This window comes from Agelaius tricolor, unplaced genomic scaffold (assembly GCF_023055355.1).
Source record: "Agelaius tricolor isolate 1412-34295 unplaced genomic scaffold, bAgeTri1.0.p SCAF_84, whole genome shotgun sequence".
NCBI classification, from domain to species: domain Eukaryota; kingdom Metazoa; phylum Chordata; class Aves; order Passeriformes; family Icteridae; genus Agelaius; species Agelaius tricolor.
The window spans coordinates 537,347-554,565 of NW_027269344.1; the positions used below are offsets into that span (position 1 = coordinate 537,347).

Below are 17,219 nucleotides of genomic sequence, written 5' to 3' on the forward strand. Positions count from 1 at the left end.
ACCTGCAGGGGGATCTCTGCATCCCCATGGATCTGCAGGGGGATCTCTGCATCCCCATGGATCTCTGCATGGAGCACCACCGTCTTTGGAGGCACCAGGAATAGGCTGAGCTCTGCCTGAAGCTCTTCTCACATTCCCCACACCCTTCCCGGCACAGGGAGGCTTTTACCTCCTCACAGCTCCCCAGGCTGGGTTGGCAGCCCCTCCTCATGTGGGATCTCTGGGGCTTCTCCTCCCCATTGGATTCCTGCGCCGTGGAGCTGTTCCAAATGGCCTCTTCCACGAGGTTCTGTGGCAGGGATTTGTTCTCCCTGGTCTCTGTCCGCAGCTCAGTGCGTGAGGGAGGAAGGACAAGGAGAGGAAGAGACAGGGAGAAGGGAAAAGGAAAAGGCAGGAGGAGAGGAAGGAGATGGGAAAGGAACATAGATGGATGTAGGACAGAATGAGGAGAAGAAGGAGGGTGAACAAGGAGAAGATGGGATTTGCCTCCATGCCAGAGGGAAGGGGAAGGAGATCCCCCCAGTCCATCCCTGGCAGGATGGCGTTGGCAGTGAGGCTGTCCTGCAGCAATGCTGGGCTGGGAGATGGAGCAGCAGGGAGGGGAAAGGGGCAGTGATTCCTCCTGCCCTGCCTGGCTGTCCCAGTCTGGAGCGTCCTGGCGCTGCCGAGGCCCTTGGAGCGTCCGGCACTCAGGAGCCCGGAGCTCACGGCTGCTTTATAAAGCTGACAAAGTCGGCAGGATGAGTCTGTGTATGCTCTGCAGCAAACTGGGTTTATTGGTACAGGAACAGGGGACAGGTAAGGTTCATCTACAACCGGCAACTGTTCATGCACTTTAACAATGACGTGGGTCAGTACAAGGACCGGGAGAGATCCCTCAGCAAATCCGGCACGGGCACAACAGACCCAGCCTGGACACAGGGAGGGAATTTATTACCAACCAAATCACAGCAGCACAAGGAGAAGGGAAAGAAATCTCTCCAGCACCTTCCCCCTACCCAACGGGGATCACCCAGAACAGGGGTCACCAGGGCTCTGCCCAACGGGGGTCACTGGGGATCATCCAGCACAGATCCTCCCATGGGGGATGGAGCTGGAGCAGCGCACGAAGCTCTTCCCACACTCGGGACACTCACAGGGCCTCTCCCTGGTGTGCAAGTGCTGGTGAGTGACGATCTCTGAATCCCATTTGAAGCTCTTCTGACATTCCAAGCACTCCTAGGGCCATTCCCCAGTGTGGATCTTGTGGTGCTTGCTCAGGTCGGAGGTCCCACTGAAGCTCTTCCCACATTCCCCACACTCCCAGGGCCTCTCCCCAGGGTGGATGTTCAGGTGTTCCATCAGGGTGGAGCTGTAGCTGAAACCCTTCCCACATTCCAAGCATTTGTGGGGCTTCTCCCTGCCATGAGCCTTCTCCACCAGCTCTGAGCTCTGGCTGGATCTCAGGCTGCCTTCCTGGCTCAGGGGGGCTCTTTCCTCCCTGCAGCTCCCTGGGCTGGGTTTGCAGCCCCTCCTTGTGCGGAATGTCTGGGCCTTTTCCTCCTCTGCCATCTGGCCACAGCTTGGGAATGACAGACCCTGGTTTGGGGAAACCAAGGTGGGAGCGCCTTGGAGTAGAGGCTCCTCATGGCCAGGTCCATCTCTAGAAGTCAGCAGGAGTCTTGTGTCCATGAAAATCCCCACAATGTCAAGATTCAGCCCCAAAAAACTCTCCCAGCAGTTCCCTATTGCTGATCTCTCCACTCTTGGGGTTCTAGAGGTTTCCTTTCCTTAGGATCATGGGGGTCCAATGGTTCCAGGGCTTCTCCATTCTCTGGCGTCCTGCTCAGGGATGATCCAGGGCCTTTTGGGGGTCCATGGGGGCCCTTCTCCCCTGATGCTCTACTCTGAGATCCCAGGAGTCCCAGGGGTCCCTCCTCTCCAGGCTCCCCCCCTTTCCAGTCTGCCGGGGTCCCCCAGCTCTAGGATTGCCCCTCTCTGCTCTCCCCACTCTGGGGGTCCCAGGGGTTCCCCTCCTCTGCTCTCCCGGCGGTCCCCAGGACCAATGTCCTCCCCTGCCCATACTGGGCAATGGCCACGTGGGCCCCCAAAGATCCCCCCCAAGGGGCTCAGCTTTGGGCTCCTGCAAGATCCAAACCTACACACACAGAGAAAACAAAACCTCCCAGAGACACCAGATGATATTTGGGGTCAATTCCACAATCTGCGAGCTCCAAACACACCCCAATAAAAAACCCTCTCAGGGACTCCCCGACAGATTTGGGACGACCTCCCCCTCCCCGCTCACCTGCAAGACGAGGTGGGGGCGATAGTCCCGTGGCTGCGGCCACAGGGGGCACTGGAACCTCCTGTTCCTCCTGTTCCTGTTCCTGCTCCTCCTCTTCCTGCTCCCCGTTTTCCTCTCTCCCTCCTCCTCCTCCTCCTTCCTAATCCCACCTCCTCCCCAGTTCCTGCCTTCTGTGTATTTAGACTGGAGACCCTTGCTTGTTTTTAGAACTAGAACAAAGATCCCAGATGGAGCAAGGCTTGCTGCTTTTAGTCAGAACTATCAGTGACTAAAGGTCACGTTTCCTTTGCTTTGGTCCTGTCCTTGTTCTCCTCAGTGTTCAGGCTGGGCTATGGGGTGTCCTTGTTTGCTGCATTTTGAGTTCCTCTTGCATCCTTTGGGCCATGGGCTGTGCCCTGGGAGGGTTCTTTGTGCTCCTTTGTGACACAGGAGAACCTTCCAGGCGGTTTCTGCGTGAGCTGCTGCTGGGATGTCACAGGAACAGCGCCACGTCCCCGTGGTGTTCCCGTTGCTGTGGGACACGGAGGCCTCAGTGCCCAGAGTGGCTCTGGGCTCGCTGCCGGAGGATCTTCCTGCCCAAGGCATTCTCAGCAGCCAGCCCAGCCCTGTCCTTCTGTGCTTGCAGGGCTACAGGCTGCAGGCGTGTGCAGCGCAGCCAAAATGATCCAGCACGTGGCTGCTGCAGTTTGCACTCTGTACTCTGTGGCTTATTCGGGGTATTTTTTAACCCACTTGGCACGTAAGTTGAGGTTTTCCCTCGGTGCAGCATCTGTGGCTTTGGGCTTGCTGTGTGCTTTCTGTTCTTCCTCTGGAGCTGAGTTGATTTTGGAACCAAATGGCCATGAAGACACCATTGCTTTGGGAGAGCTCCTGCCAGCAGCTGCAGCTGAAAAAGGGGGTGTCTGCAGCCAGCGGGGCATGCACAGCATCTGCAATGAGCCCTGGGGGGTTCTGTTCCCTCAAGCAGGGAGTCTGTGCCAGTTCCATCTGAGCCTGGAACTCCCTCCATTTGCTGCTCCAGCCAAGAACTGACCCAGCCCAGTATTTTGTGCTTGTTCTCTTGCTTGCTGTGGGAAGGGACTGTGGCTCCTGGAGGGATGCAGTGAAAGCAAAATGCTCTCTTGGGGTTGCCTTGCTCCATGGCATTTCCCACCACTGGCAGTTTTTCTCCTAACAGCATCTGGTTCATGTTCCCTCTCCCACTGCAGGGCACCTCATGTCTGCATTCCGAGCAGCTCCTCCTTCGGTGAGTGGGAAAGGAACCTTTGGTGTTTGGAATTGTGCAGCAAGTTGTGAGCTCAGCATGTGGCAGTCGAGGGCCAGCCTGGGAGGCTGAAGGAAAGTTCCTGTCAGTGTCTTTGCAGCAGCAGCAGCAGCAGCAGCAAAGGAATTCCCATCAGTTTTCTCCTTTTCTGCTGAAGAGTTTTTGAAGAGCTGCAGGTCTGGTTTTACAGGCAGAGGATTGCTTGCTGGCTTTAGCCATGGTGGAATATCGAATTCCCAACAATAAGTGGCAATGTTGACTGTAGCCCATTGTTAGTTGGAACAGCTCCAAACCCCATTTCTGCGTAGTGCAGCTGGATGTGCAGCTGAGGATAAATAAGGTGATAACTGAGATAGAACTTCCTGCCCCTCACACTACTGTCTGTCCACAGGGCACAGAAGCAGCACCAGCACCTCCTGGGGCTCCCTCTGCTTCCAAACAGGAGGCCCAAGAGGAGGAAGAGAGCAGTGAGCTTCCCGCTGCTCTGGGGGACGATGGTGAACTTCCCTCAGCGCCGGGAGATGACAGTGAACTTCCCGCTGCTCTGGGAGACGAGGGCGAACATCCCGCGGGGTGGGAATGCAACGGCGAGGCTCCCGCGGGGTGGGACAAGGACAGGGGACATCTCCCGGCCTGGGACGAGGACGGTGGATGTCCCCTGGTGTGGGACCAGAGTGGCCAAGCTCCCACGGAGTGGGATGAGGACAATGGACATCTCCCAGTGTGGGATGAGGATGGAGGACATCCTGTGGCTTGGGAAGAGGAGAGTGAACATCTCCCAGCATGGGAAGTGGACAGCGAACATCCCCTGGCTTGGAAAGAGGATGGCGAACCTCCAGCATTTTGGGAAGAGGATGGAGAATCTGCAGCATTTTGGGAAGAGGATGGAGAAGCTGCAGCATTTTGGGAAGAGGATGGAGAAGCTCCCTCTGCTTGGGAAGAGGACAATGAACCTCTCTCCGCTGTGGGATCCTGGGCTGAACATTCTGACAGCAGCACAGCCGGGCAGCCAGAGGGGAGAGGGGAGTGGTGCCTGATGCAGCTGAGTACGTCTGCTCTGTTCCTGGGTGCCCGAGCAGGTGTTGTGTGTGTGTCTGGGCATCAGCTGCACCCAGTGTTGCTCTGCAGCTGAATGTCACCGAGCCATTTATTGTCCTTCCCCAGCTGACACCAAGGGGCTCACGGCCCCAGGGAGTGGGGCTGGTTGTGGCTCTGCTGCAAGGCGGGGTCTCACTCTGGGAGGGAGCGTCTTCCACATGGTTTCTTTCAGGGAACACCGTGAGCGAGGAGGAGCCTGCCGAGAAATACCTGGAAGTGGAGCAGATTGGCCATGGGTAAGTGCACGGCAGCTGCTGCTGCACAAGCAGGGCCGGGTGTTGTGCTGGTGCAGGATCAAGTGAGAAGTCAGGAGAGCTCCAAGCACCTTCAGACACTGGGCTGCCATCCTGCTGTCTCTCAGTCCTGATCAGAATTGATAACTGTGGTCAGAAGGTGCCGTCAAAGGCCCCTGAGGCTGGCAGTGTCCTGCCTGCAGCAAGGAGCAGGACCTGGAAGATCTTCTGTCCCTGGAACTGGATTGCCTAAAAGAGCAACTCACCATGTGGTGACTGTCAGAAAACAGTTCTCAAGAAGATTTCTTTCAAATATTTTCCTTCAAAAAATATCCACTGGTCAGGATTATCAACCTAATGGTTTAGAAACAGAAACCAGAGATGAACTAATAAGTGCTCTATTCTAGCACAGGTAGCAGACCCCATCCATTCAGTAACAGACACAGAGCTGATGCACTCTGGGGGAAAAAGCATCACCTGCCTGATGGCAGGGCCCTTGTAGAACCTGCAGATCTTAGGCAGGAAATGGAAAAGGATGAAATGCATTCTTTTCCAGTTCTTTAGACAGCCATCTCTCACCTCAGGTTTTGAACTAAAGCAATTCAGGGTGGACATTGGGATTCGCTCCAGCCCAATTCCTTCATGTTGGGTCTCAGTTTTCTCCTGCACACCTTGCATGGTAGAGGGCTGGTGGCTGCTGTGCTGTTGTTGGAAGGGTCGATGCACCCAGGTGTTTGTGAACGCTGCAGGCAGCAGAGATCTCCTGTCTGGGCTGGCTTTCCCTGCCAGGGCCTAAAGCGCTGCTTCTTTCTTCTCTGCTGTTTTGTCTCCAGGGCTTTTGGAACCGTTTATAAAGGACTCGACAGGGCCACTGGAGGAGAGGTCAGTGCCAACACGCCCAGCACGCCTGGCAGCTCTCCAGGGCTTTCCCCTCTGCTGGGAGCTGTGGCTGCAGCTTTGGGGGCCAGCAGAGCTTTCCTGCCCAGGCTGCTCCTCTGAAGGCAGAGCAGTGTCAGCCTGCAGAGCACAGCTGGGACAGACTTGGTCCTTCTGAAGCGCCAAAGGAATGCAAGGAGGGCAGCGGTGTCTGTCAGAGCAGGACACGCTGGCTTGGCCTTCATATCTAAACGTGTGAATGCATCAGCTGCTGGAGACTGAGGCCCAATTGATCTTCATCCCAACCTCAGACAGGAACATTATTTAGCTATTCTTAGCTAAACTATAACACTATTATGTCCATCCTGCCTTTCATTTTCAAAGGATACCTCAAGGCCTAATTAGGGAGAGATCCTGCTTGGGCTCAATTTAGGGTTTTAGTCCTACTTCAGCTGTTCACAGAGAGAGAGGGAGGGAAATGAGAAGACGAATGTCCAGAGCAAAGCTCTCTCCTAATCCTGCAGTTGTGTTTGGGTCTGGTGTCAGTGACAGCCTGTGACAGGGATCACCTGAGCAATGGGTGTGCGTGTCTGCTTTGTTGTGCAATCCCAAACAGAGCAGTTGCATCTGAAATCATGACCAAATCCCATAGAATTGCTAAGGGGTTCCTGGCTTTTTTGCTCTGTTTTCACAGAACCAGAATTACCTCCTGCTTGCAAAATGGGTTTGAATAATAATAGTAGGAGTGTTGAGGCCATTTGAGAAGACTGTAGGTGCAGAGAATGTTGTTAGAGCTTTGAGGCTGACAGCTGAGGGACCATTTCTGCAGAGCTTGCAAGGCCAAATGTCTCTGGCCATGTGTCCTGTAAGCAGCCCCCAGCTGGCAGAGCAATGGGCTGTGGGAATGGCCCTTGCTGAGCTCTGGTGTCCCATCCCAAGGCAGTTTGGCACAGCCTGGCTCCGTCGCTCCACAAAGACTCGCTCCGTGTTTGCTGTGGCCTCCTGCCACAGACTCCTCCAGTTCAAGGCTGCAATGTCCCTTCAGGTGGCCATCAAGAAAATGAGTCTCAGAGGGCAGAACAGGGAACGAGCTGTGAATGAGATCCTGCTCCTGAAGGACAAGAAGAACCCCAACATTGTCAACTCTTTGGACAGGTGAGTGCTTCAGCTCTGATCCCGAGCCCGGGCCCTGCGTTAACCTTTCCTGGCATCAGGAGTCTGTAGCCTGTTTTGAAAATGCCTGACCCAGCCACATCTTCCCAAAATAACAGCCTGGCAGTTCACTCCCTCCACGTGCTTTTGTTGCTTTGCTTTGGTTTTTCCTTCAAGTTGACCCCGTTTGCTGTGTCTCCCAGCAAGTGCTGATAAACCACAGCAGAAATTATTTCCCTTGGCTTCTTCTTCCCAGCCCTTTTCCATTGCTAAAGATGCCAGTAAGACCAAGTTCTTGTTTCCAGAAATGCCTCATTTGCCCATTTTTCACTGGCCTTGCCTGTTTCTGAAGGGACTTTCTGAAAGGTTTCCTGACTGCTTTTGTCCCAAGTGCTGCACGGCCTCCTCCCCTGGATAACCCTGGCAGTTGTGTTGCCTTGTTCTGGAGGGAATGGTGGAACTGATGAGTTCAGAAGCTGAACCAGCTGGGGCCAAGGGTTGTGGTTCCACATTGATCTGGGCTGTTGCTAAACTGCATTTTTCACCTGCTTGCCATCTAAGGCCTCTCCTTTCTCACAGGTGTCTCCTTCCCCTTTAGACTGTGCAGATTCCAAGGGCTGTGCAGCCTGGCAGGAATGTCTCTCCATCTGATTCTGTCCTCACTGACAAGTGACCTGGAAACAAAACTCCCCTCCAGGCTTTTCCATGGGGGAATTGAGCTCTGCACTTTCATCTCCATGCCATTGCTTTCCTCTTCCAGCTTCCTTGTGGATGGAGATCTCTGGCTGGTGATGGAATACATGGATGGAGGAACTTTGCGGGACGTTGTCAGACAGACACGCATGGCTGAAGGAGAGATGGCAGCTGTCAGTCGGGAGGTGAGGGATCCTGCTTGTCACTCCCATGGCTGGGACACGATGGTCCTTCCAAACAGGGTGTGAGAACAGGAGTGGCTCCATGCTCAGGGCTTTCTTTCTCTGTTGTTTTCGTGAGCTGGAGAAGAAAGAGCCTCTGCAGTGAACGGCCTGCCAGCATCACTGCACTTCTACTCTGTTCTTGTTCTCTCTCCTGCTGTTGTGGTACTCTCTTTCTGGTTTGGATTTGATTTGCTGTTCTCAGCTTTGCCTTGAACCATTTGCCTGGAGCTTGTGTGCACTGCACTCCTGGCCTGTCACAGCAAAGCTGCTGCTGGCAGAATTCTGAGCTGTCCTTTCTGGTGTGATATATTCCAGCCATTGGTTTTTGCCCTTGTGTTTCTTGTTCTCTCTCAGTGTCTGCAGGGCCTGGATTTCCTCCATTCCAACCGGGTGATCCACAGGGATCTGAAGAGCTCCAACATCCTCCTGGGCATGGACGGCTCTGTCAGGCTGGGTGGGTGTTCCTGGCCAGGCACGGCGCTCCCGGGCTGCGGGGCTGGGGCTGCTTCCCAGGGAGGGCCAGAGCCCCACAAGGGCTGCTGGGGGCACTGCCCGGCCCCTGCTGCCAGCTGAGAGCGGCTGCCCCTGCAGAGAGCTCAGGAGAGGAGCAGGGGGCCAGCAGTGCCTTTGCTCTGGCCATGGCCCTTCCAGAGGGGCAGCAGTGGGAATCTAAAGCTCCAAGGGAATCAGTAAAAGCCACTGCAGGAAAGCTGAGGGTTTCTTGAAGGGCCCAGTTCCATCTTTCCTTGGCTACAGCCCTGAGGGCTTTTCCAGCTGACTTCACTACTACACTCTCAGACTGAGTGTGGGGAATCTTTGTGCTTGGTTTCCTCATTGCAGCTGCCTTTGACAGGGTTTCTTTCTGTCCTCAGCTGATTTTGGCCTCTGCGCTCAGCTCAGCCCTGAGCAGGACCAGCGCAGCTCCATGGTGGGCACTGCTCACTGGATGGCCCCAGAAGTTGTGACCAGATCTCCTTATGGCCCCAAGGTGGACATCTGGTCCTTCGGCATTGTGACCATCGAGATGGTGGAAGGAGAACCTCCTTACTTCAGGGAAACGGCGGCCATGGTAAGAGGCAAATTCTCCAGGGCTGCAGAGGCTGTGAGCACAGGGGGACCCTGCACTGGGAGCAGCAGCTGGAGGTTTCTGCACATGGGAAGGGAATTCCCAGAGGACTTGTGCCTCCACACAGACGAATGTTCTGCAGTCTCCAGCAACAATTTGCTTTGGGCTTTTCGTTGTTGCAGCTCTTCTAGCTGAGAGGATGACCTGGAAATATGAAGCAAGTGCATCAGCTCTAATGTTATCTTGCAAGAAAACCCCACACCATCCCCAAATCCCAGCCCCAAACCCAACAAGATTTCTGCAGGAGTTTCTAAAAGAGGTTTTGCAAGATGATCTCCCCTGATTCTTCTCACTGGGAAACTTGTTGAAAACATGAAGATGATGGTTTAACATCCCCATAGTCTAACATATTTCTTTCCTAGTCCAAGCTACTTTTTCTGTGTCACCAAGCCTGAGCTTTCAGCATCACAAACCTCCTGTTTCTTGCCTGGCAGTTTCTGGGATGGGGCATCAGGAATGCATTTACTTGAGTGTCAGTGGCACTGCAGAGATGCGCTTGATGGAAGAATCCTCTGAAATAACACAGGCAGACCACAGTGACTCTGGAAAATGGCCTGTAAAGCTGGTGTCCATATTTGGAGAAGCAAAATGGGCTATTTCTGATGGAGGTTCCTACTAACAAAGCCAGCCAATGAAACTGGCTCTCAAGGCGAGATCATTTGGATGTTGCAGTGGCTGTGGCAGCCCCAGGGTTTGGGTTTTTTGCTTGGCATAGCAAAATGAGCTCTGAGCAGCATCTCTGGCAGGGAGGAAAGTGGCCCTGGCGCTGGGGCTGAGGCCCCCGGGTGGATGTGAGCCCGTGTGGGTGTGAAGGAAGCTGGCAGAGCGCTGAGTTTGCTTTCCCTGCAGGCTCGCGCTCTGATCCGGCAGAACGGGACCCCGCAGCTGCAGGAGCCCCGGCGCCTGTCGGCTCTGCTGCGGGACTTCCTCGAGTGCAGCCTGGAGCCGGACGAGGAGCGGCGCTGGGCTGCCCAGGAGCTGCTGCAGGTGAGAGCCAAGGGCTGCAGGGGAAGCAGCAGCGCCAGGGAGGGGTTTTCTTGTGGGGCCCCCTCCGATAGTCTCCAGTCTCGCTGCGTTCCACGCGCAGAGCGAGCAGAATCCTCGCCCGCTGTGGCCTGGCAGGCTCCTTTCGAGCTCATCTGGACCTGGTGCCCCACAGCGAGCAGGGACATCTTCAAGCAGCTCAGGGGGATCAGAGCCCTGCCTGACCTGAGCTTGGATGTTTCCAGGCAGGAGGCACCTCCCACATCTCTGGGCACCCCCTGTCAGTGTTTCCCCACTCTCCCGGTTAAAAAATTCTTCCTTAGATCTAATCTGAGCCTGCTTCCCTCGATTTTCAAACCATTTCCCTTTGTCCTGTTGCAACAGAGCCTGTGAGGAACTTGACTCTGGAAAGTAACAGTTCATTTCTTTATTTTTTATCCTTTGGGCAGCACCCATTTTTATCATCAGCCAAGCCTCTCTCCAGCCTGACCCCTCTGATCACTGCAGCAAAGAACCTGAGGGAGCAGCAGAGCAGATGAAGCACTTGAGGACAGCTTCTTCTTACAGTAGTTAGGACAATTAGTTAGTCATGGTAGTTAGCACTGGTAGTTAGTTAGGGTAGTTAGCATTGCTAGTTAGTTATGGTAGTTAGAGCAGCCTGTTTGTTATGAAAGTTTTATGAATAAAAACTCTCTCAAACCTCAACTCCCCTGACGTGTCCCTTCCTTCTCCCGCTGTGACTCAGCTGCCCGGAGCAATGTGAGGGGAGGGCGGGCCCAGCCTGGCCCAGAGCTGAGCCCCAGCAGAGCCCTGGCAGAGCCCAGAGCAGCCTCGGCACCTGCAGAGTCAGCCTGGAAGGAGGCGCTTGGAGCCTTCTCGGCTGCACCCGGCTCTTGGCTACAAACTGTGTGTGCTGGAAAATGCCACCGGCTCTGCAGGAGGGCAGAAGGGGCCCGGGGAAGGCCCAGGTGCTCCATGCAAGGGAAAAACCTGCCCTGGGTTTGTTATAAATAACTAGGTAGTGCTGGCTTTTGCTATTATGTATTGACTTCTGCAAAACATTCTTAATCACAATGAGTTTGATATAGTACAGTTTGTAATCACTTTTCACTGCTTTTGCTATAGTATAATTTGTCAGCTCTTTGTGGCCAATGCCCTGGCCCCTGTGTAGCTCATATCCTCAGAACATCATTTATGGATGATATTTTAGTTAGTGGACAGTGTGAAAAACATACATTATAGTTTTGGCTTTTGCAAAATATTAAAGTGGATGCCATGTGTTGTGCATTAGAATGTTAACTTTTACAGAAGTAGCCGTAGTTGTGAAATAAGAACTAATGCTTTTATTTTTGTAACTAACTGACAATAACAACTCAGAGATATTTGTGAAATAGCTAATGTTCATTTAAAGTACTTGTGGAAGTAGCTAAAACCGTCTGCATGGTCAGATAACATCTAAGGAAGGGATGTGATGAGGCCCCTGCCACTGACCCTTCCACTGTCAATAACTGTCACCTGCTGAAACCACAGAACAGGGGCCCTTGTGAGGCAGTGACGCACAACCCTCAAAACAGCAATCCACGATTCCTGCACGTGCTCTAAAAAGGCAAGTTGGGGGTCAAACCAACCTAAAGAATTCCTGGAACATGTAAATGAGTTCCAGGAAATGTTTGAATATGTACAATCATTATGAATATGTATTTGAACAATACAATGGAGAAACTAGACAAGAAGAGTTGCTGTGGTTAACCAGTGTGCCTCTGGCCATTGCCAACACCCAGCACTGTTACTGATTTGTCCCTTATTATTCCTTATTAAACTTTCAAAAATTCTAAAGAGTGAGGCTCATTTCTCACAAAACCCAAGGTGCTCACCCCTTGTTCTTCCCCCAAAGCCAGGATTTGTCAATCCTAAATTTTGTCTGGACGGAGGAGAAGGAGGCTGCGAGGAAAAGGAAGATGCACTGGTGTGGAGGCCCATGGGAGTCTCAATCTCCCACCCGTGTAGGACTGGTCCCTAATAAGAAGAATAGATTTCAAGGTTATGGTGACAAGCTTGCTTCTCCTATAGATCTTTGCTGGCACATGCTGATTTTTGGAAAGTTATGTTACCCCATTGGCCTGTTGGCCTAATTACCCTCGTTCACCCCTATTACCCATCTTTGATTAGTCCCTTGCTCTCTGTCCCTCCATTGGCCCCAGTTTACTGCATTCCTCTGCCCCTGTTTCCCTATTAGCTGTCCCGACCCTTAACCCCTCCTTTGCACATTTTCCCCCATGTCCATTGGACCCTGACCCTCAGCTCCACCCTCACTACCCCATATAAAAACCCCCTGTGCCCTCAGCTTGCACCCTGTCTTTGTGCCTGGACCCTGTTCAGCTCTGTCCCCTGTTCCTGTACCAATAAACCCAGTTTGCTGAGATCATACCCAGACCCATCCTGCCGACTTTGTCAGCTTTATAAAGCAGCCGTGAGCTCCGGGCTCCTGAGTGCCGGACGCTCCATGGGCCTCGGCAGCGCCAGGACGCTCCAGACTGGGACAGCCAGGCAGGGCAGGAGGAATCACTGCCCCTTTCCCCTCCCTGCTGCTCCATCTCCCAGCCCAGCATCGCTGCAGGACAGCCTCACTGCCAACGCCATCCTGCCAGGGATGGACTGGGGGGATCTCCTTCCCCTTCCCTCTGGCATGGAGGCAAATCCCATCTTCTCCTTGTCCACCCTCCTTCTTCTCCTCATTCTGTCCTACATCCATCTATGTTCCTTTCCCATCTCCTTCCTCCCTTGTTCCTTCTTGTTCCTTCCTCTCCTCCTGCCTTTTCCTTTTCCCTTCTCCCTGTCTCTTCCTCTCTTTGTCCTTCCTCCCTCATGCACTGAGCTGCAGACAGAGAACAGGGAGAACAAATCCCTGCCACAGAACTTCGTGGAAGAGGCCATTTGGAACAGCTCCACGGCGCAGGAATCCAACGGGGAGGAAAAGCCCCAGAGATCCCACACGAGGAGGGGCTGCCAACCCAGCCTGGGGAGCTGTGAGGAGGTAAAAGCCTCCCTGTGCCGGGAAGGGTGTGGGGAATGTGAGAAGAGCTTCAGGCAGAGCTCAGCCTATTCCTGGTGCCTCCAAAAACGGCGGTGCCAGATGCAGAGATCCATGGGGATGCAGAGATCCCCCTGCAGCCCCCAGAGCAGCCACGCTGGAGCACGGAGGATATCCCGCCGAGGCTCGGTCGGAGTGTGGGCAGGGTCTGCTGCCGGAATCGGCAGAGGGGGATCTTCCCGTGGAGACCGAGCCGGAGCGTGGGCAGCCCCCACATGGCTTATGGCGGCTGATCCGGCAGCTCCCGGCAGAGAAAAGGCAGGTGGGAGACCCCGGCAGCAGCGGCGGCGGTGCCCAGCGCAGCTGGCACGGGCAGGGCAGCCGGGGATGGGATGGCTGGGACCCGGCCTCGGTGCGGTCGGCGCGGTGACCTCGGCCCACGCGGCAGGACAGAGCAACCCCCATCTTCCCCAGCATGGCCGGCAGAGCGGCCGCGGGCCGGGCAGTGGGAGCAGGGCACACAAATTCACCGCCAGCGCCGGGGCAGGTGGAGCTGCCCTGGGCAGTGAGCCCGCACCTGGGATGGAAACCGGGGCAGGCGGAGCTGAGGCGGGCAGCGAGCCGGGACCCGGGACAGGCGCCTCGGCCGCGAACGGAGGGGGCAAGAGCTGCAGAGGATCCCACTCTCTTTCTGACTTTTCCTCTTGTTCCCCTCCCTTTCATTTCCCCTTGTTCTCTTCCTGTTTTGTCTCGGGTGTTTCTCATGCTTTAAAGATTTTTATTCTCCTAAAATCTCCTGTCTAACCTATGGCATATTCTCTTTCTTCTAGATTAAATGGGTTTTTTTACAAATAAATCCAGAGCCTAACAAATCTAAACTTCTGCTTAGATACTTTGAAATGGTCGACGAGCTAACTCACGACCTCCTAATGTTGTTTTTCTGATCACCTTTTTATTTATCCTTTGGCAAATTAAGCATCTTTCAGTTTCTTGCTTTGCTACTCCAAAAATCCCAGTGCACCCATAGTTCCTTAAAAAATGATCACACAAAGCTTGAGTACCCCAGTGGGTTTTCTGATGCATGTCTTCTAATATTTTCCTAGTAAGCACATTTTATTAAGTAATTGTCTTCCATCAAGAAGTTTCCATTTCCCTGATTTATCTTGTTCACTTCCTGTCTTGTTTCATTCTTTTTTCTCGGCTTCCCTAAACTTTGGAATTTCCAGTTTTTCCTCGTTTGGAGTTAATATTAACATAACTCACTCAGCTCCACTTTCTGCTGTATCCTTGGCTTCGTCATCTGCCAAATTATTTCCTCTTATTTCTGGGGTCTTTCCCTTTTGGGGTTCCTTAATATGTACTATAGCTATGTCTTTTAGGTAATTTTAATGCCTCTAAAACCTCTGAAATAAGTTCCTCATGTACTAAACCTTTTCCTCTTGAATTAAGTAATCTTTTTCCTTTCCAAATTTTTAAAGGTATGTACTACGCTAAAGGCATACCTTCAATCAGTATATATGGTTCCTTTATTTTGTGTTAAATATTCTAGTGCTCTTTTTAAAGTATATAATTCACGAGTTTGAGCTTACTAGTTTAAGGTTAATTTCCCTTTTTCCATAGTTTGCATGTTGTTCCCATCAACTACTACATACCCTGTACTTTCTCCTTTTGCAAGGAGTTGTATCTCTGTTACCTAACATAACTCCCAAAGGGCTATTTTTTTTTCTTTTTTTCCCCCTGTAATCCAACTTTCTGGTTTTCTGTCTCATTTTTCAAGATCTTATCTATTCATCATCTGCCTCTGTTTTTCACTTTCACTAACAACCTAAATACCACTTTTCTTTCAACTACACACTTAAAAATAAAAAACCTTTTTCTCACACTACTTTCAGTGCAATCCACCTTTCTCCAAGGAGATATAGTGAAGCTTAAAATGCACAATCTACATTACATATACTTTGATTTGTCTACATTCCCTCGCTTCTATTTCTCATTCACTTCCACACATTCTTTCACACGCTCAGGACACAAAGTGGATCCCTGTTGACAGAGAATCGCGGCTCCCTGTGGCCCCCTCCCCTTGGCGTTGGCCTCTGGGTCTCAGTATCTCCCGGCCTCCTGGGAGGGCCCTGACTCTGCTGCCTCCGGTGCCCGTTCACCTGTGAGGCTGATTTGTGTCACTCACACTCTTCAGCTACGGCCCCCTCACAGGCCCGGGGGGACAATGGCCCGTTTGCAGTCACACACATGCTCTGTCGCAGCCCCCACCCACCCAAGGGACAATGGCTTATTTGTGGGTCACACACACCTCTTTCCACAGCCCCCCCTTCCCACCTGCCCGGGAAGCTGAGGCTGATTTTGTGTGTGACTCACTCTCACACACAAACAAGACAACAATAAGGTACCTTTTACATTCACATCACCTATTACAAGTTTAGGTGTTTCTGGTCAGTCCCGGTGCTCTTGGATATCCCTCAACCCAGCTGTGTTGTCCAACCCCAGGTGCTCTTGGGTGTAGGAGCGTCGGGGGGTAGGACGGTCGGGACGGACGGAGACGAGAGATCTCTGCAGCCAGGCCCTGGAACTTGCGGTTTATTGCAAAGGGCCCGGGTGCAGGGCCCTGCTTGGAGCTGCCAGGCACAGCTCGGAGCAGGCCCGAGAGAAGAGAGGGGTAGAGAGGATGAGAGGGTGAGAGAGTAAAACGTAAGAGAGCAAAAGCGTAAGAGAGTAAGGTTCCCATTACAACACAATAAATCTTCTTTTGTGTCGAATGTTCTATTTCTCAACATCCAATCTAGTACAAGATGCACGTCCTATAGCATTTACATACAGCCTATAAGAATCATTACATTACCACACTGTGTTACATTTTAAACCGTAAAAACTCCTCTTTGGACCCCTTCTGCCAAGCTGGCAGGATCTGCTCTGACCCTTGGATCTGTCTGCAAGCAGAGGGTATTGTTTCATTAAAAGGGGATTACCTTCAGTTGGGCCACACCATTGTTTTCCAGTTGTTCACTAACTGAGGTATCTCAAAGCTTGCTTTGATTTCAATCTTGCTTATAGTTTCTATATTGTCAAAATCTTTTGCCAGACAATCATATTTATAAGGCTTTCCTGTTTCATCTTCCCCAACACTTGGGCATTTTTTTATTTCTCAATCCACCTGTGTTGTCCAATCCCAAATGCTCTTGAGCATATCCTCAATCCAGCAGAATTTTGCTTAACCCTGAATGCTCTTGGAATATTAATCCCTCAGCCCAGCAGGTTTCAATTCTGGATGATCTTGGGCACTCTTATCCCTCAACCCAGCAGGTTTTTAGGAGCCCCTTTTGTCCCATTTCCTAGTGGATTGGGCTAGGAAACTCCTCTGCTCCCTTCCTCCGAGGGGTCCAGCCCCTCTCTGAGACCCAGTCCCAGTTACCCCGGGGGATTCTCTCACTCCTTTTAACATTCACTTTGTCTCTTTACTGGCCACTTACCGCGGAAAGTCAGAAACGCAGCATGGGAGACTCCAGCACTCACTTGGCAGGTCTGGCACAACCAGCCCGCCTCTCATTCACTCACATTCATCCCCCCTGAGAAATACTTACCAATCCCTTTTCCTTCCCATGTTCTTCGTGCACATTACTACTCTTAGGGGGCCAATTGCCATGGTTGTAGGGAGCCTTTTTCCCTTGTCTTTGTTTTATTGTCTCCTTTTGTCCACCATAACCTGCGTCTGTCGGTCACCCCAGGGCAAACAGAGCGAGGCTGCCGAAGAGGGCAGGGGGCACCTTCCCCACTCTGACTCTCCTGAAGCACCGGCAGTGAGGTGTTGGTAACCATCCTCTGCTACCATAATTGTGAAAAACGCCAATCACTTGTTTTTAAACTTTTTAAGGTTTAATAGTAATAAAATGGTTATAAAAATAGTAATACAATTAGAGTAATAAAAATTTGGACAATTAGGATTTAGGACAATACAAGACAATGGAAACAAAGAGTTACAAACGGCTCGGGTACCTTTTCCTGGGCAAAGTAAGCCCAAAAAAGGACACACGTTAATAGAGGATTAACTGTGAAAAACCATAGCCCATTGCATATTTGTACATCTCATACGTGATACATAAATTCCATTCCAACACAGGATTCGGTCTGGTCAGTGTCAGCTTCTTCCTCTTCATCCTGATGGCATCTTCAGGGCTGAGCAAGGCAGGAACAAGTTCATTTCTTCTGATAATTGAGCAATAAAATATTCTTCTCTGAAAG

The 17,219-nt window shown here is 52.2% G+C and overlaps 1 protein-coding gene across 1 annotated transcript; it reads left to right on the forward strand.

The window, feature by feature from the left end:
• The first annotated feature begins 899 nt into the window (after window positions 1-899).
• On the forward strand, window positions 900-16,781 carry LOC139585568 (serine/threonine-protein kinase PAK 3-like). The gene is made up of 12 exons (XM_071418360.1): window positions 900-1,150; window positions 1,487-1,597; window positions 3,943-4,630; window positions 4,822-4,885; window positions 5,716-5,764; window positions 6,804-6,913; window positions 7,671-7,788; window positions 8,182-8,281; window positions 8,700-8,896; window positions 9,803-9,940; window positions 12,852-13,165; window positions 16,706-16,781. The coding sequence occupies exons 1-12, from the start codon at window positions 1,088-1,090 to the stop codon at window positions 16,779-16,781; spliced, it is 2,028 nt and encodes a 675-aa protein (XP_071274461.1). The 5' UTR covers window positions 900-1,087.
• Window positions 16,782-17,219: the final 438 nt, after the last annotated feature.